The sequence below is a fragment of the Pteropus medius genome, unplaced genomic scaffold (genome assembly GCF_902729225.1).
Source record: "Pteropus medius unplaced genomic scaffold, Ma_sr-lr_union100, whole genome shotgun sequence".
Lineage (NCBI taxonomy): Eukaryota > Metazoa > Chordata > Mammalia > Chiroptera > Pteropodidae > Pteropus > Pteropus medius.
Genome location: NW_024345479.1, coordinates 3,783,131 through 3,803,054, shown reverse-complemented (window position 1 = coordinate 3,803,054; position 19,924 = coordinate 3,783,131). Strand labels below are relative to the sequence as shown.

Sequence of the window (19,924 nt, the reverse complement as noted above, 5' to 3'; positions counted from 1 at the left end):
CAAACTGTTATCCTAGACAGGACCTTTTACTTTCTACACACACACACACACACACACACACACACACCCTTTCAATCAGGTGGAATGTACCAGATCAAATAATTAACTCTGAGCCCCGGACGGAAATGTTTACCTAGAACCATATAAGCTATGGCAGGTTTAGGTGAACGCTCAGAATCGCCCAATGCTGTACAAACTCCAGTGTAAAAAATTCCAGCCATTTATTTTGCAGTGAATTTATAACAAGTGCTGTTAAAGTCTTCGTCTTTTGACAGAGGTAATAATAAATTCACTGTTAAAGACGATAGTTTAATTCCTTATACCTCCAATACTGTGCAGAATAAACCATATTCATCACTGAGTAATTTTTTACCACATAAATCTTTAAAACTAACCGGCGAAGGCTGTTGAGACTGAAATATTGTGAATTTATTAGATATGCCCATGTAGTATTGGATTCAGAGGTTTCCATTCGAATATATTATGGGGAAAATTTGTGTCTTTAACTGTGACATTCCCTCCATTTCCCACTGCCAGTATTATAACAAGCAGCTCCTCCAGAGTCAACTGCACGTTTATTAGACAGAGGTTTAGTAATAAACTCCTCACTAATCTGCCAAAGAGGCTGCATGACATTTTGGTGAGATGCTGTATTTAAAAGGAGTCACAAAAGCTTTGTTTCTGTGTAATTATTTTCTCAAAAGGAACTCAGCCTCCCCAAACCTCTGTCTGCCAGTGTTTCTTGGTAGTGTATGGATCCAGCTCTCCAACCAAACTAACAAAATATTGAAGCAAATTATAACCTCGTTGCACACATATAGGGCAGTTTATAGGATTAGTAATGAGGGGCTTGGGGTAATTGGTGAGAACACAGAAAAGCTGGAATTAGATGACATTGCCAGATATATGGTATTTAAGACTAATGAAAAGATTATATTGATTCTCAAGCTAGAAATAATAGACAATGGTTTCAGAAAACTTGCTATTTAAAAACTTTCATCTTGACATATGACACATTAAAGATACAATTAAATCCTCAGATTTAAACAAAAATCCTTTTACTCTACCATATTAATTTTGAGTGAAAATCTGTGCCTGTTAGAATATTCTGAAACTTTCTCATCATTTGCTAGTGAAGTGACATTTAAACAAACCAATTGATTACATCAAATTGTAATGTCCTCTCCAGTTTCATTAAGGAAACATTAATGTTGCTAGAATGAAAAATATTTTTTTCTTTTAGATGCAGAAATGTGCATCATTTTTTAGCTAAGAGCTTCAGCAGCTTCTCTGTTCCCACTAACATTCTGTATTTGGGAAGAGTTCCAAATCCTAAAACTTCCAAAGAGCATTGTGAACTTTAAGATTTTTTTAAATAAAATAGCTTTCTAACTGTTAAACAAAGGAGACAAATCTCCTGGCAGTGCAAGACTGCAGCCCATCAGAATAATTGTTAAAAGACAGACCCGGCTACAAAGATAAGCATAACACCAGCAATTAATATTCAGCATTTCACATTATAGTCAAGAAGACGTGCTTTTCTTTGTGATGTGGCTCATAAGCTAAGAGTGTTGGGAGCCAGACTCTAAGCTCTGTCTTCTTTTTGTGCATGAAGATTAAGGAGAAAAAAAAAAACAGTGACAACAATCCTGCTCCATCTGTAAATGAACAAACATCTTGATTTTATAGCTATTTGCTTTGTAAAACTGAGGAATGAAACAAAAATTACTGGATGCCTAAGTAACACTTTAATTCCAAATTCATTTACGCTGTAGCTATGTAGTTGTCACAAACCATAATGCAGTATTTAATTAAAATAACAGAAGTACATCTAGATATGTCCTGGGGTAGCTATCACCAAATTATAGTCTATGCCATCCGTATTTTATTTATGAAATGGCAGATTCTAAGGTACAAGTATGCTGATACAAAAGCATAAACATTTTAAACCTGCATTTTTAGAACGGCTCTTTTTTTTTTTTTCCTGCTGTTTCTTTAAATTTTTCCTCCTTCTATCGTTTGCGTAAAAAAGTGGGATTGTTTTGATGTCGATAAATATCTCTCTTTCTAACTCTTGCTTTTCAACTGCTGACCTCCTGAGTCTTCTGGCTGTGAAATCCCCTCCGTCTGTTGTCATGGAAAGGCTTGTGAGGTTTCACTGGAGCCACAGCAAGCAAGCGTGGCACATCTTAGCAGAATTTGGATGTGGATTCCAAGAGGGGAGGAAAAAAGCAAACCCTTTTCAGGCTTGGCGTGCTTCTTCCTATATAATCTTCCTTGCACCTTTTCCCCCACCTATAAAATACCCACTACAGTTTACACGCTTGCTTGCTCTACTTTGTGGATGTTCACATGCAGACATACTGCTCCTTTTCATAAACGCATAGCATCTATCTTACACGCGCCCACCATCTATCTCCTCGTTCACATTGGCTGTCCCATCCACCTACTTGTCTGCAGAATTATGTTCAGCAAGGTCTCGATTTATAGGAAATAAATAATGAAAATGGAATGGACTGGGAAAGATAATCGAAACATTCAAATTGTTATTTTTCACTGTACTTTCCACAAACAGAGCATCTATAAACACCTAGCAAAGGTGTTGGCTGATTCCTAAAAAGCAATGCCTTATGAAACATTCTGACCAAGTGAGTCTCTGCACTGTATCTTGCCTGTTCTGTCTCTCTTGCTTTTTGATGCTTTAAGATCTTGTAATTTTTTAATGGCAAATGATGCTGCGTTATTATTTTCATTTTTTTCTGCTTCGTATCTATCCTGTCTATAATTGCAAGCTTTTGTCACCATAAGATAACCCTAAGAATTATCAAACAGAAACAATTGCAAATACCTTTTCAAAGAAAATAGCCCTTGCAATTACTGTATAAAGATATTTTGATAATAGTATCATTGGATCACAGCCCGATGATCCTATAGCAAGGGTCTCTTGGAGAAAGGGTTTCTAATACACACTTGTAATTATTTTAGCCCCTTTCACAGGTCACATAGAAAGTTAATTTCAATCGCTGCTAATTTCCGTCCAACAAGAATGCGGTACTTTAAACCACCCAAAATAATTGGATTCAAAACAAATTTAGGAAATTGAGTGTGTTAGAAAGCAAATAAAAATATCCTTTTGGTAAGGAGGAGGGTGAAAGTAGCAAAAATGGCCTTTTTTCTCCCTTCTTTCCCCTTCACAACTTTGCTATTAAAGTTGCACCTACAGCTAGAAGTTTGTCCGTGAAAAATGGTCATTTTGTTTCTCTGCTCAAAGAATGTTATTAAAATGCTAATTTAAAAGAAAAAGGAGTTAAATATCTAGCGATGGTGCATTCTAATTGCAACCATAATGAGCTCTCTAAATGTGCGTGCCCCTGACACACACAGAGCATAAACAGCAGTAAACAGATCATTAGTACCCGCGTTCATTTATTCTGGCGACCTTACCATGACCCCACCGAGGGTAGGGTGAAAAGCAGGTGGATCTGGCTGTGACACCCCCTAGAGGGATCCAGGAAATGAAGCTATAAGCAGTTGTCATGGAAACGCCTATGTGTGCAGATGATGTAACACACCGACAGGCTGTAGGGCTCTGCAACTGGGACATTGCCTTTCCCTCGCCGGAACAATCTTGAGGATTAAATTATTCATTTCTTTAATTCACAAAGCAAAAGGAATCCTAATTTTCTTGGTGATGTGCTACTCTCTTCCATTTATCGAAGGTGTGGAACATGGTGACTAGTCATCCCCTCTTTCTCCGAAACCTACCCCAGCTTTCTTAGTCTAGACCCAAATCATGGAATCTGGCAAAATCAAGAGGGGGAAAGGCAGTGGAATCTGACACTCAACCTCTGTACTTAAAGAGAGAAAAATCTAAGATTTTAAGCTTCAATAAGTAATATAGACAAGTTTCCCTTTCTGATGAGGGCATGTTGGCCAGAGACTAAATGTGTCCCTGTCCTGAACAAGATGGCTTTGTTTGCAGCGGAGCAGGGTCAATCAAGCCCATACCCGATGTAGAGAAGGTAAAGCACAGAGGCACCAGCCCCAAATGAACACATCACCCTAGCAAGGTGCAAGTAAAAGAGATAAGAGGAGACGAGCATCTGCTCACCCCCTCCCATGGCCAATTGAGGGAATCGAGATTAATAAAAAATAATTCTTCGGAGAATGATTCCACTCCATCCTACCCTGTTTTGCACCAAACAACCTCAATAACCTTACGGCAACAGTAGAATAACTTTTCTTTTTTTTTTTAAAGGAAGCAGAAAAGACCATCTCTGGAAATTATTTTAAAATAAAAAATATCCCAGCCTGAGCATCCCCCCCACCCCCCTCCCCATTGCACTTTAGATGAACCTGTGATATTGTAGCAATGGCCCTTGAAGTGCAGTGGGGAGGTGATTTAGGAGAATATTAAAGGCAATGTGGAGATTCAAGGCGTCTCTCTCAGGGAGATCTGGAGAAATACGCAGCACAGATGGGCCGAGCAGATTAAACATTTCCGTCACATTGTTTCCAAATTGTGTTGTGGTGCCTGAGGCTGGTACTGCGGTCAGAGCAAAACAGAGCAGTGCAGAGCTGCGAGCTGCACAGTTTATGGAATACATATTAATACGCCGGTCTCACATGGTATCACAATTCTATCAGCTCCAAAATGGTGCTGTCTTTATTGTTCCTGAATTCTGCACTTGGCACCTTGTTTTCTCCCATCTGCAAAGTGTTTACCTTCCCTCTATCCTTTCTTCTTTAGGCAAAGTTCAAGTTGTATGTTTCTCGTTTCTCTTTCCTTGGCCCTGTTCCACCTTCCCTCTTCCCTTCACAGCTTCTGGTTTTTCTACCATGCACACCCTGAGTCTTGCACGCACTGCCACCAACAACGACGCCCAGCTGCGCACAGGTCTTGATCATCATCCCCTCACACCCCGTTCAGGACATAAGCTTCAGACATAAGGCTGAATGTTTCCTTGCACTTGAATTTCTGTCAGACCCTCCATCTAGTTCTATCCTCTTCTCCTGAGAAAACTCAACTTTTAGCTAGGGAGTGAGCTTTGTAGAATTATCGCTATGTGTTCCCCAGCTGTTTTCACTGACCACCTAACCTTTCCGTGTGCCCTTTCTCACACTCACATACCGTCCCCTCACCCTAAAGACAGGCCCATCAACCTCTAGGTTATCAAGTTCCCTGAAATGTAACAATAAATAAAACAGGTTCAGTGGAGGCCAAATTAATGATTCATTTTTATGATTCGAAGACCAAAATAGTGGAAAAAAGAGAAAATGATTGCCAACAACTTAAAACACTGGGTAAAAAACCTGAAGAGGCCGCCAAGCTACCCAGGGTTTCAGCCAAGCACTGAACTCCAGTCCTTTCACGGGCTCCAATACTACTAAGCCACCATCCACCCAAATGACCACTTCCTTTCTCCTTCTGCAAAACCTCTTCATAAAACCAATTTGTGTTGAAAAACGGATACCCGTTTGTTTTTGGTGAATAATTCCTGTCTCCGGCCTTGTTTTTCTCAGCAGTTGGAAGGGTGCTGAGTTAGAGCCCTCAATTTATTTAATAATTTATGATATCCTTGGAAAGCATTAAATTTCCAAAGCTGGATTTTAGGAGTAGAGAAATTGTGGGCCAATCCAGAGTAAAAATATGATGTTTGGGGCTGACCCTGGAATATTACAATCTACTCCACCTAGGAATTCAAATTCCCCATCCTAACTAATGATAATGTATGATGCACAAGCACTAATAAGAGAAAATAAGCAATCATAAACCAATAATTCTGTGATTGATTGGCTTTTCCCATTCATATATCAAGCATTTATTGATCTTTCAGGTTAGGGGCTGATTGATTGTTCTCTTGAAGAGGAATTCTCTTGTTTACAAGCACTGATGTAGCGAACTTTGATGGTTAAAAGAATAAAAGTATGGGACATTTTCTGGGAATCTTGTTCCACAGAGGTTTATCGAAGCACAATTCAGTGTGGAAAGAGAACATTTCAATTAGGAACACTCTCAGGGGAATTGACGGTGCCAAGCAGCTTGCTCCACAAGCCATCTTGTAGGTTGGAATGGAAGCTATGGGAAGATTCCACAACTTTTAAGTCACAGTTAAAGAGATGTTGCCTTAAAAGAGATAACCAAGCTTGGTCAGCATTTGAAGAAGCAACAGACTCTGCAGCTGGAGGGCTGAAGCCTAGGAAACCCAGCATGGCAGGAATGCGGATTCTTGATTTCTTTTCACTGTATTTTATTTTTGAAAAGCAGGGGGGTGGGGCTCGAAGATGGCCACACTGGGCCAAAGTGCAGATACAGATCATTATATTTTCCCCCTAGAGCACTGGTTTGTAAACTGTAGAGGGTTCATAAATCCTTTGAGAATCTGAGGGACAAGACACATGTGCACGTGCACACAAAATTTTACACCAGTTTCAAGGAGTTCAAAGATCCCTTCACGTCCATCCACAGACAGGCTAGGGGTTCACAGACTCCAGTTTAAGAATCTGTGTCCTAGAGGATGGTGATTTCCTTTTGTTGGAACAGCCTAGGAGTCACTGAGCCTAGAAATTGAATTCTCATCCCAAGACAGGATGGTCATTTCAGGTCATGTCTGTGCTACTCCAGGGGAGCAATGGAAGAGTTTATACAAATAGGAACCAGCAGGAAGGAGAGAAATTAAAATGTAGCAATCATGGAGTAGGGGTATTTAATCTCTTTTAAGGCTTATGATAGGCGCCTGCTGGTTTTCCCCCTGATATCCCCTGACACCTACTGACAGGGTATTTGCAGCACCACACAGGGACTCAGGGCCCTGTGACAGGAGGAGCACTGAGGAGGTCCATGATAGTCTTGAAACCATAAACAGCAATAGGAAACCACTGGAGGCAGACTCAAGCTGTGCGACTTGCCTGTGGTTGGTGGCCATACTGCTTTTTGTTTATAGAATTTGCTGTTCCTTTTATGGCAGGTTTGGTAAGGTTTTTTTTTTTCCTTGTTTATGGAGATTAGCAGCATAAATCCTTTTATGGCAGTGCACAGTCCTCCATAAACACTTTGACTGTCGCTGATGGTGAGTGCTGTGTCTGTTTCAGGTTCACCCAACACTCTGCTCATCCAAGCCAAGAGCTTCTCCAACCAGATGATGGAGTCCAACTAGCCGACTTTCATGTTTAAGACTCCTTCATTTGGAGGGCTCAGGAAGGTGGGGCAGAGTTGATGTTGAGAGAAACAGATGTTTAATCAAGCCTAGAAATATTTATAATGAGAACAAACCACGCATTGTACTATTTTTGAGTAAGAGGCTTCTTAAAAGACTTTGTGGCAAGAAGCAAGCACCGATGTGGAGGGTTTTTTTTTTTAATAGCTTTTTATATTCTAATCTAAAGCTATTTTTAATAACTTTTTATATTCTTATCTTTTTAGTTTTTTATATCTTTATCTAAACCTATCCATTTTTCATAATTACTATCTCAACTCTACCATACGCAGTGTGTGTAGAGTTACCTCATGGAGAGCCTACATAATTCTGATTCCCTAACATTGTCACTTATAGGTATTTATATATATATCTTGAAGGTAGAAATACTTGGAGGTATTTCAGGTCTCCTGGTAATGTGTCAGCATTTTTCCAGTTTTTCCAAACATCTGGACAAAAGGAAGTCAAACTTTATTGAAAACGTGTATCCTAGGAATTCAGTTCTTTCTGCCATCCCAAAACTAAAATCCAAGAATCAGCAACTTAATAAAAATGCAGTAAATTAGCACCTCTAGACAAGAGCAGAGTTCATTCAGAGCTGGGGTCTGCCTGGCTGAGCCAGTACTCTCTCCATTTTAATAGTTTAATAAAAATTAGCATAATTAACGAACATCTGTATGATCCAGAGTGGTGCAATTTGGCACTTGGAAACGAGGGCTTAAACATGATTGCTGTGAGTTTAATGTTGTTTTAATTCTTTTTGGCACTGTGCAGTGAAATAAACGTTCGGTGGTGATAGTTCTCGGCCGGATCTCATTTGCATTTTTCTCCCTTTGATTATGAGCAATTGTGGACTCCCCAGCAATTCATCAAAGTAGAAATTATTTTAAAATACCTCGTGGTGTTCAGACTGGGCTGGAGCAATGCATGCGGGGGCGGGGCAGTGGAAGAAAAGACTAGAAATTTTCCATTCATGCTTTTAACATCTCAGCCCTGCAGCCCTTTTCAGGTATCCAGCCAAGGGATGAAATCTGGAAAAGACAGTCAGATCCCGAGACCTGTAGGTGCTTTGATTAAGCTCCTAGGATCCCACAGCAGGATATATATGGTCTCTGAGACTGTGTCATGCTCCTTACACTTCTGCCTGCTCTTTTGTTTTGAAGGGCAGAGAGTTGATTTCACTCATTTCAGTTCTCACCACTGTGGTGAGGCTACTACATCTTCGGTCAGCAGGGTCAGTGTTCCCCTCAAGCAAGAGCGCACTGACTGGGAGCTGAGCCTTTGCAGGTGTCCTGCTGTGCCTCATCTGCTTCCTGTTTGCGCCCTCTTCAAGTTGGCAGAGAGCGCCTTTCCAAGGCTCAATCCCAACTCCTGGTATTACAGCTAAAGGAAGATGTTGCCAAGCGTGAGTCAGAGCCAGGAGTCTTGAATGATCTCTGGGGAGAGAATGCCCTCTCAGCCCCTCAGGTGATGAAAATGACAGCATCTGGTAGGTAGAAGACCACTCTTCACACATGTTTAAGCAAGTCGACTGTGATCAAAAGACTGTCAGACAGCATTGTGTCCCCACCTTTGCCTATGCGATAACAGAAGAACCAAAACTAGAGTTTTGGTGAGTTACAGTGAGAGAGGAAAACATGGCCATTGCTTTGATGTGCTAACATAATGCAACACTACAGGAAAACTTAAGGCAGAATCTGCCCTAACTTCAGTGTTGGGAAATGGACAGGAACATAACTTGCACCAATAGGAACTTTAAAATATCCTAACAGGCATAAGCTTAGGAATTCTGGATAATTTCCCAAAAGGGGAGGGCAGACTGTAGGAGAAACTGACCTGGAGGAGGGTGAGTGTGAGGTATGGTAGACACATTCATTTATTTCACACTGATTTTTAAAAGGTAATTCTCTGTTCCTTTTAGGATCAACTCAATGGTCTCACTTCTTATGGCATTTGAGGCTGTCTTTGTGGTATTTAGGGAGCCACCTGGGGAAACTGTCTCCAAAGACGGTTGATCTCTTCCTGCCACAATCAGTTCAGTCACCAGGGGAATAGCTTGGAGTTAGTTGTAACTAAATCTGCTCAACTGAGAGTATAAATCCTCACTGCTCCCTTAATTTCTTCATAACCTCATTTAACAAGTATTTTTTTCTTGCCCCATTCTGTGCTGGGTACCATGCTGAGTGCTGGGAATACAACAGCAAACAAAACCCACAAGGTCCTAGCTCTCACAGAACTTTCCACCTAAGGATTGGCACTGAGACAAAGGCAGACCAGCACAAGGAAGCGAGCGTGATGAACTCATTTCCAGAGAAGCACAGGGCACAGCACTGTGAAGCACAGAGCTGAGGTCCCCATGCAGTCAGAGAGGGGTGAGGAGAGGCTTCTAGACAGTCTAGAGAGACTCAGGAATTGAGATCCAAAGGCTGCTGAAGAGTGAGCCCATGAAAGGGAAGAAAGTAGAGACTAAACAGAAGAACGGCTCCAAGGTGAGCGAGCCTGTGGTCCATGGGAGCAGCTGATTTGGTGGCTGAAAGTTGATAAATCTGATAGCTTCTCCTTTCTCTTTGAAGGTAGAAAAATGTCATCTGCTGAGAGGGAGACAGGCAGAGTTGGAGAAGGGAGATACACTATCAAAAAGAAACAAAAAAGATAACCCCTTGACTTGGAATTTTATTGTCATCAACCTGGTTTTCTTTCTTTTCCTTTTTCTTAGTAGAACTCAGCAGCCAGGTGTGAAAAAAGCAGACGGCTCCGTGATACCCCAAATCCAATTGAACTTAATCCATATTTCCCATGTATTCTTTCAAATTTTAATTCCTTCAAAAGAAGAAAACATTTTCTGGTGCTTTCAGGAATAGTCCCATAATGTTCAACATCTGCTGCTTTCGAGAAGCTCTTCTGTATTCAAGAAGCTCCATTCTCAACCCTGTGACGGCCCCTTCTTTTAAACTCTCTCATTCTCTTTCTTATTTGCCCCTCCCTGTGGCTCTTATGTCCTGCCTGTCCTTGTTGATGTACCTGTCAACCTCTCACCTCTTCCAGGAGAAGAATCTAATGTTTAGAGCACCTACTGTGCATCAGGCACTTTGAATTGTTTTCACTTCCGTGGCGTCACGTTATGTGCCCACAACATAAGGGAGGGGTGATACTATCCCTACTCTTACAGAACAGGAAGTTAAAGCTAGGAGAACCTAAGGTCACATGGCTACTAAATGACCAAGCAGGGATTAGATCACAGCCTGTCTGACTCCAAAGCCCATTATTCTATGCTGTAAGCTCCCAGAGAGCAAGCAATGTTCTGATTCATCATTATATGTCTCATAGGAACTCAAACAGCACTTTGCACATAGAAGATGCTTGGTAAATATTATTGATTTGAACTATGACCTAAATATTTTTAGTGTTCTTGGATTTTAGGGTGTGCCCAACTTTCTCTGAAGAAGCCATTCCACTCTTCTTGGTAAAAGTCATGCTCTTCAGGTTCGAGCAATGGCGTCAAATGTGCTAAGTTTGCGATGTAGACAGGAAGATGGCAAAATGAAAAGTTTGCTTTCCTTCTCTAGATGACTTTAATTTAATAATCCCATCAAGGGTGTTAAGGAGTCATACTAATAGTGTCAATAAAGAAATCACCCAACAGAATCTCCCATGCAATCACCGTAAGAAATTAACGAAAGCATGACCAAATTCCAACTGAAACCATCCTCTTTTCATTTTTCAGGAGTATAACATGTATGGCTGGTGGGTAGGAGAACTGAACAGTCTCATTGGGATTGTTCCAAAGGAGTACCTCACCACTGCCTTTGAAATAGAAGAAAGATGAAGCCCAGGTATTAGAACTACTGTCGATGAATTTGTTGGCCATGCCTTTGTTTCTCTGTGAAGGATGAGACTTGCCAGTGAAGTAGCTTTTTTTCATTTCCCAAAGTGATGCTGAGTCACCATTGAAAGAAAATGAGTCTGAAATTGTTTTTCCTAAATTGCGGGGCAGTCAGTTAGGATTAGGTTCAACGACATGTGACAGAAAATTCAAAATAATAGTGATTTAATTAACATAGAAATTTATTTTTCTCCTGTAAAAATCTGGAGGTAAGTGATGCAAGGTATCTAGGTCCCAGGTACCTTCTCTTTTTGCTCCACCGTGTGTGGCCAGCATTCCTAGGGTTACCTCATGGCCCTGGATAGATGCTTCAGCTCCAGCTATCATATCTGTATCCTACCCAACAAGAAAAATAAAATGAAAGGAGAAGGGTACACACTCTCTTTGTAAGGACACTTCACAGATGTTGCACATACCACTTCTGCTTTCATTCCTTTGGCCAGAACTTGGACATACAGATAGACATACCAAGCTGCAAAGAAAGCTTTATTCTAGGTAGAACCTGTGTCCAGCTTAAAAGTGGAGGGGAGGGAAGGTTTGTTAATAAATAAAAAAGGGAGAATAGCTATTGGGGAACTACTAGGAATTTTTGCCACAAGCACGGGTCTGGGTTTCTGTATCCCCTGCGCCCAAATCCAGGCCACCAGTTCCCCCAAATGCCCATGGATTACAATATGATTGGCCAAGATTAGGAACCCAGTATGAGGGTTCCTATGGAACATAATCAAATTAACTTAGGTAATAAAGAACATGGCTTTGCATTTTATGAGCAAGAACCACATCATATTTTAAATCAGTGGAGTGAGGGCTTGCTTTGGGTGAGATAACTTTGCAGTTGCTTTGGCACACAGCAGGTTTTGTTTAGAATTAGGATGGTGATGGAGGGCACCCAAGGCTAGCATCTTCCAGCTTGAAATGGGAGCAGCCTTTATTGCTGGGGATGAAGGATGACGTGTGAGGAATAAAAACTGTCTTTGGAATCTTCCAGACCAGAGCTTACTCTAGTGTGCAGCAGTAGCTGAGAAGATTCATTTAGGCAAATACATAAGGATAGATCTTACTTTCCAATGCCCTTGGACAACCATAAAGCACCAGCTAGGGCCTGTCACTCATGGTTTGACTTTATGACTTTCCTGACAAGGAGTCCATTTCCTGGCCATGAATGTAGAAAGGTCAAATCTAAATAAATTCACTCTACTTCACACTGTCATTCACTTAATAACAAAGTTGTTTATCTCATTCTCTTTGACTCAATAATTCCACATCTAGGAGTTTATCCTACAGCTACACTTGCACACACGCAAAGTGATAGACACACAAGGTTGTTTGTTTGTAATAGCAAATCATTGGAAATGACCTAAATGTTCAATAGAGACCTAGGCAAATAGCTGTAGTACATTGATAGAATTGAATACTTTGAGACAGTAAAAAAGAAAAAGATGCTCTGCACTGATAGGGAATACATTCTGAGATATGTTGGTAAGTGAAAATTTGTTCAAAAGGCAGCAGCGAAGCGTAGGCCAAGTTGCTCCATTTGTATAAAACGGGAGTCTCCGATTGCTTATACGTGTATGAGATAGCTCTGGAAGGAAAAAGGAAATGTCAACACCATTGCCTCCAAGGAGAGAGAAACTGCATGACTGTGAGACAGGGAAGAAGGGAGGCATTTTTTACCCTATGCCCTTTTATATCTTCTATGTTTTGAATGATAAAAGCATATTTGTATATTTTTCCTCCTTTAGGACACATATTCTTCTCTCTCTCCTGCCTTTATGAAGAAACTGATCACCAACAGTTCCCACCCCAAGCCCTGCCGCTCCTCCAGCACCACGGACTCCTCTCTTTACTGAAGAGACCTAAGTCTCTGACACCTGTAGTAACTGTACACCAATAAGACAAGGAGGAAGAGGCATATTCAGCAGGCCCATTATTAAACCTTCCTTGTCCTAGCCCGTCTGATCTCTCAACGTGTCCTCACAGCCACTTCGGCCCTTTCCACAGGCTTGTCACAGAGGTGAGAGAGAAGGAAATCTTTGGAAGAGAAAGCTGTTGGTTGTTTTAACTGACTTGAAAAGCACCAATAAACTTCAGATTTAGTTCTTTGCCATATGTGATGGTGTCGAGTTTCTTTTTGAAATGGTATCAAAATGCCGGTTCTGGGCATTTGTGCCACTTCCAAACAAAGTAGGAAGAGACAGCCAGAGAGAAAACATAAGCCCAGATAGACAAGGGGACTTGCAATTGTCTTTCAGGATTGGATCCCCTCGGGAACTTAGGCCTGCCTGGTTTCTGCTTGGTTTCTCAAACTTCCTTTGGCTGCCTGTTGGTTTTTTTTTTTTTTACGTGCTGGATCTCTCTGAAATGAGACAGGGCTAGAAGCAAGTCCTTGGAGTCAGCACTTGGAGAGTTCCTTTTCAACCTCGGTTAACTACCCCACTGTGTCTTTCTGCACCCCCAACAAGTCCTAGATGGGGCCAGGGAAGTGCTTTGAGGAGGGCTTATGTATACACAACCCTGTTTCCTTTTCCTGTTGCCTATACCTAGCACTCAGGTCATCTGTGCCTTGAAGAGGCAGCAAAACATAGTGGTTAAGAATATAAACTTGGAAATAAATCCCAGTTCTCCTTTTACTACATATGTTCTCAAGGCAAGTTACTTGACCTTTAAAGCTTTAATTTCTTCACCTTAGAAGAGGTATACTCCATCTCGCTAAGTCATTAGGGAAATTAAAGGACAAGAATGTGCAGTGTACTTAGAACAATGCCTGGTACATAGTAACAGCTCAATAAGGATTAGCTATTACTATTGCCTGACTCTACATGAGAAATTTTGAAAAATGGACAACTGAGCAGAAATTTTCTCAAACTACCTGTTCAGAGCATTCCTGGATTGGTAGTAGCCTTCCTCACCTCTATAATAACTATATTACAGCCCTGCAGTAAGACACTCACTTCACATCACCAAAAGAGAAAAACTGGGGAGGAAACGGTGATGTCGGTGGATTCTAAGTTTCTCAAAAAATCCTGTGCCAGCTATTCATTTCCAGATCTGATCCTGGAATAAAAAAACAAGGAAGTTTTTTGTGTATGTGATGGATAAAGAGGTAAGAAAAAGGGACAACTTAGGTCTGGGAGAAAAAAAAGAGAAAAAGCAACACAGAACTGTCCATAATGTCCCCTCCATTTTACACAGGTGCTAAAGGAGAAGGAACCACTAGGTGGCAGCATATGAGCAGATGAATCAAAGAGAACCAATTGCCTCCAGCTTTAGGAACCTCTGCACCAATCCCAACCAGCAGGTAAAGGACAATGGGCATTGTTCTAAAGTGTTTCACCGAGTGAACAGCAGAAATCCTTCTATGCCCCAGATTTTTCTCTCCCTGAAGAACCCCCGCCAGGGACCCAAGTCTGCAAGGCTGGGAGGCTAAGAGGAGAGAATAACGTTGTGCCCCTGCCCTGTGACTGAGACACTAGAAGAAGAAGAACAGGAATCTGGGACAGAGTCAGAGGGAAATGAAAAAGATAAATTCAAGGTCAAGGTCAAAGTAACTTCTCCAATCTAGCATGGACATTGGCTTCCAGCATTTAAAACGAAATCCCCTTAATGTAATACTCCCTTCTCTATCTGTAGACCCGAGGAAACAACCATTTGCCGTGCTGCAAAGGTCTTTTTTGGCACCTCCATCAACTGCAGGGTAGGCACTACGTTCAGACCTCTGACCCTTCCAGCTGTAAAACACAGTGGAAAAAGAAATTAGTTGGCCCTAAAAGATATCAACAAATGGACTGATTGGAAATCTGGACTATAGCCATCTGGCTATCTCTGACATTGTTCTACGCAGGAAAAGATAAGAGAAAGTTAGATCGGTTGATGAGACTACTAATAGGGCTGACGGGCATTCTCTTGTTAGAGGCAAGTTCCAAAGGAGAACTTTTGGAAGTAGCGAAATCCTAGTCTTTCTGGAGATCAACCTCACCTAGCTGAACTGCTCCCCACCCAATTAGACAGCCACCATCTTAGCCAACGGCCTCAGAAAGCAACTGGCTAATCAGATTACCATTTCTCTGACTCCACTAACCAAATCCCACTTTACTGCCTGTGTGACTAACTGGATAACTGAGGCTTTAGACCACTTAACTAACCATACATACGATGTATAGAATGGGTTCTTAATAGCCACTTATGCTCTGTTATGTGAAATATGAGAGGGCTGGAGGTGGGGGGCTTTTTTCTTTCCTTGATTTTAGGTAAAGATAGGAAAATAATAAAGCTCAGATCCTAAATTTAAGAAGCAAACATATATCTTCCTCATAGTAAATAATTTACACTGAACTTACTGACATCCACTGGATAATCTGACCTGGGGCTGGTACAGTTTGGCCTATATTGTCAAAACTAATATTTGAGAATACCAAATGCTCTGAAAGCAATCTTTCAGCTGTATTTCATTCAAAATGGTTTTTTTTTCTAATGTGTTTTCTCTGTCATCCATACAGCAAAATAGCATAGACACTGTTTTGCAGTTACCTCAATATTAAATTTCCCCATGCAGTGGCCTATTATCTCTCTTAGAAATCTGTATTTAATTCAAAACCAACTACACCTTTTCCTCTGGTGAATAAAAATGGGAAAGAGAATTCCTATTAAGCCAGATTCCCTAAACCCAGATAGTTTGATTCCATTTAAAGTAAGAGCAGTGCCAAAAGGTAGGACCAATATCTCTCCCGTTTGCGAGAGATATTTTATCTAAATATAATATGTAAGCGGTAGCCTAGATTTCAAGTTATCGTTAACTTTTTTAGCACTTTAGCTTGCTCAGTTGAACTACCTTATTTGTATTCCATTAGTCTCTGCAAGTGGCAAAACTGAGGATCTGAAAGGTGGTGACTTAGACAAAAATCACACAAAATCTGCTGTGGCAGAGGAAATGAAAGACTCTTGAAAGACGAAATTCTCAGTCTGCTGTTTTGCTTATTGAATCACTCACATTCTATTGCAGTAAGACACCTCCAATGACACATTTTCAGAATTCACACTTCATGCCAGTCACTTGCAGCACAATAAAGCAGTGGTGTCAACACGAAGAGCAAGATAAGGGGGAGAGGGACACACTCCTGCCTTTAAAAGACCAGTCTGAGAAAGATGGAGTTGATGCGAAGCAGTCGAGGAAGAAACTAAAGTATGTTTCGGGGGGTTTGGTTTTGTTTTATTTTAGGAACAAAACTCGCAGATGCCAGGGACAGAGGTACTTTAATCTTTGGCCAAAAAGAAGCCCTCCCCGTAGGTCTCCCCACCAGCAGCCACTCTGAAAAGTTATTAAATCTTGAGTGGCGCTGATTTGCTAATTCCCAGAGCACTAGCAAAACTGGTGGAGCTGACTTTAGAAAAAGCGGCCATCTACACAGAGGATTATCCCTGCTACACAGCCCAGTGATTCAAACTAATTTTCTAGTTTGTGGATTACTGTAGTCCCTACCTCCTCCCCTTCCCTCCTGCCCAGACATTTCATTTCCCATTAGAATTTACAGAGATTGGGTAGAGAGTTTGAAACTTAACAACTTAAAAAAAATTTTTCTTCTTTAAGGGATTTGAATTATTCTCCCTATTTCCCTGTCAATAACTATTCAGAAAACATGCTGGGTTTTTATTGTTGTTGTTGTTGTTAGTATAAATCGATGACTATCCTTTTGCAACCCTTTGGGATTCAATTAATAATACATTTTAAGATGTGGCCCATTTTGTACAAAAATTTTTATAAATACAATGCCCCCCCCCCAAGAAAACTATTGTAGTAGAGGAAGCTGAGGTGCAATTAATAGGATGACCATATAATTTATTTTCCAAACAGAGACACTTTTGAGACTGAAAGGGGAAGTCATCAATAATGATTCCAAGACCGCACGTGTAAACCAGAATGAGTGGCCAAGCTAAAAATAAGGCAAAATGGTTGCACAGTCACCAGGGGACTCAGCAGTAGACAAAGATTACCTGGTTCTCCTGGTATGATGTCTGGCAATGTCCCTTCTAATGAAGTCCTCTCCCCTGCAGGCCTGATTCCTAGGCAAACCCTGCCAACTAAGCTTTCTTTTCCTGATGCCCAGCCTATTCTAAGAGGCCTGGTGTCTCTGGCATCATGCGGCTTGTGGGGCTGGCCGGCTGTCAGCAGCTGTGTGTGTTCAGTTCCCTCGTGGGGCCCCATCACAGCCTGCCACCCCTCCACCTGGCAGAATGCCACTGAAGGAAGCATTTTTGTGGCACTGGGCAGCAGTATGCCACTTCCTGCGATGGGAGTAAGTTCCAAGAGGCTTCTAGTGCTGGTCCTCAAAGAGGGCATCTGGTTCCACTATAGATGTTCTTAACCTGATGGTGAGCAGCTGGCCACCTTTTATCCCCCAAATCCAATCATGGAACAGAAAACAGGCTACAAACACTTCCCTTTTCCCCATGGTCAGACACTCCATCCAGCATTACTCGGCCTTGAATCACCAAGGTGACAGACAATAACACACCACCTACATTTTACTGCATGCCTCCCACGGTAGGCATCCTGCTAGGCCTGTCACTAACGTAGTCCACCTCTGGGGAAGTGCCTGGCATATGCAGACTGGAGATCATTTAACATGTCCAAGGAAGTACAGAAGTTTGGGGCGGGGGTGGGGAGAGAAGCAGAACTTGAAACTTATTACTTCATTCTGTTAGTGCAGTTTCTCAACCTGGCACGACTGACATCTTGGGCCAGATAATTTTATGTTGTTGGGGCCACTGTAGGACGTTCAGCAACACCCCTACCCCTGGTCCTCTATTCACTAGATGTCAGTAGTACCCCCCACCCTCAGTTCTGACAACCCAAAATATCTACAATGCCAAATGTCTCCTGGAAACAAAGTTACCCCTGGTTGAGAACCATTATCTCAGGGCATGTGTGTATGTTTAGGACCAAGCACAGAGAAACTGCCCTGCCTGCCAGAAGTTTGCGCTTTAGTGATAAGGAAAAGCTTACAGCTAGGTTGGGAAGACATAGAGTGTAAATGCCACAAATTCCTTAGGGTTTAAGATGCGGCTAGCCAGCCCAGCCCCTATGCTCCACAAGCACCTTTGAGATTTTGCCGGTATTGCTGCATATTTGCACGACAAAAATGTTTTCAAATGAACAGGCCCATACTTGCCAATTTAGAGAGTGCAGTACAGCGAGTCCCTCATATCCACAGCCGTGGTTACTATCCCTGTTTCCCTTTCCAGTGGCAGAAATCCCTGAAGCTCTTGATCAGAACCGAGGAAAATGCTATGTGCTACTTCAGAGCAAGAAACACAGGCTCACAGAAACACAGCATAGAAGAGAGCTGCAGCTGAAAGGTGACCGCTCTGGTTCCCTCCGCTTTGCACTGGGTCGCAGTAGTGCAGTGCTCACTGCAGTCCCTAAGGCAGAAGTGGGGAGAGTCAGGACAGACTGGCACCTTGTGGCTGTGATTTTCCTGGTCCTTCATGTTAAAGGGAAAGTTTTCTCCTGAAAATGACTCCCAGCTCTGTCAAGAAGCAAAAAATAAAAAAATAAAACACAACCAAAACCCACTGCCTTCTCAGGAAGTCAAGACAGGACAAGGGGTCCATGCCTTTGTTGTCTTTGCCTGCACAGGCCAGAAAGGAGGGCCATCACTGCCCTGGTGCCAGCCAGAGCCCTGTCAGTGCTCCTCCCATGGGCCCTGAATCTGAGGCACCTGGAAGGGTTATTAGCAGGATTGGAACTCATCCCTCTGCTGGGACTAGATCATAATTACAGTAATTTTCTAACAGAGCTCGGCAGTAGGACTGTTTAATCAGCATCTGACTCCCTTGTGCTCCCAGCCCTCATCACTCAAGGAGAGGAGTGGGATGGCTCTTAAAGAGACAGTGCCCGTCTTTCAGTGTTTGGAACAGATGTGCCTTAATTGGTAGAATATATCTAAGTCTTGTAGCTTATAGAAGGCAGGTTGCATTGCCTCCAACAAACCGCCTCAGGCTCTTACTATTCCAGGCCTTCTGCTGGAGGATTTCAGGTCAGGCTGCTGGGGGCCCTGGCCCCTACACCAACACGGCCAGAGGGGAAGGGACACACACACAGGGCTAGAGCACTCATGGAAGGATCTAAACTAACTGCCTCTTCTAAACAGACAGTATGAAGGAAAAAGTGCTTGGCTGAAGGACAAGAAGGAGAGACTCAACAGCCACGGATAATTGTGGCTGATAGTTTCCCATAATCTAAAGATTACAGAAGCATCTCATGTACCTGCCCTTCTAGGGATAAAAAAACTTACAACTTTCAGGTAGTCTTTTAATTCTTACTCTAGCTTTACCAGCTCTCCCTTCCTAACATTCATGCCCCTTTCACTACTCTGTAAGCACCCCTTGTTTTTCTCCCCTGAACGTAAGGAAAATTGTTCACTCTGCTCATTAAGTCAGGAGCACTCTTGTCTTCTAGAAAGTGTGGCTCTTGTTATCCTTTCAAGCATAAATTGTCTGTTTATTATATCTTGGGAGTTAAGGTTTGAGCTTTACAGCTTCAAATCAAGCCATTATTTAGATGGAACCAATTTTTCCCCAAGAAGTTCTTTCTCTAAGATACTAGGACTGACTCCTGCTAGCCTATTGGTAAGCCAAATGCATGCTTGGTCTTTGTAGCAAGTCTCATAGCTTCTCGAAACAGATGAGCTGGGGCAGGAAGACAAGATGGAGACAAGAGGTGGGTGGGGGACTTCTAAAGCAAAGGCGTATTGTTCCTCATCTCTAGGAAGGAAGGTATACAGGTAAGACTAGGACGGGGGACACTCATCCACAGTTCAAAGAAAGGTTACCTTGAGCCAGGCAACGT

General features: G+C 42.0%; 1 protein-coding gene across 1 annotated transcript in view; it reads left to right on the top strand.

Moving 5' to 3' along the window:
• Positions 1-13,382, top strand: part of SKAP1 (src kinase associated phosphoprotein 1) — a 245,162-nt gene extending 231,780 nt beyond the window's left edge. The window contains exons 12-13 of the mRNA XM_039873716.1: positions 10,921-11,029; positions 12,822-13,382. Of these exons, the coding sequence (XP_039729650.1) occupies positions 10,921-11,022 (102 nt within the window). The 3' untranslated portion in view covers positions 11,023-11,029; positions 12,822-13,382. The remainder of the gene's footprint in view (positions 1-10,920; positions 11,030-12,821) is intronic.
• Positions 13,383-19,924: the final 6,542 nt, after the last annotated feature.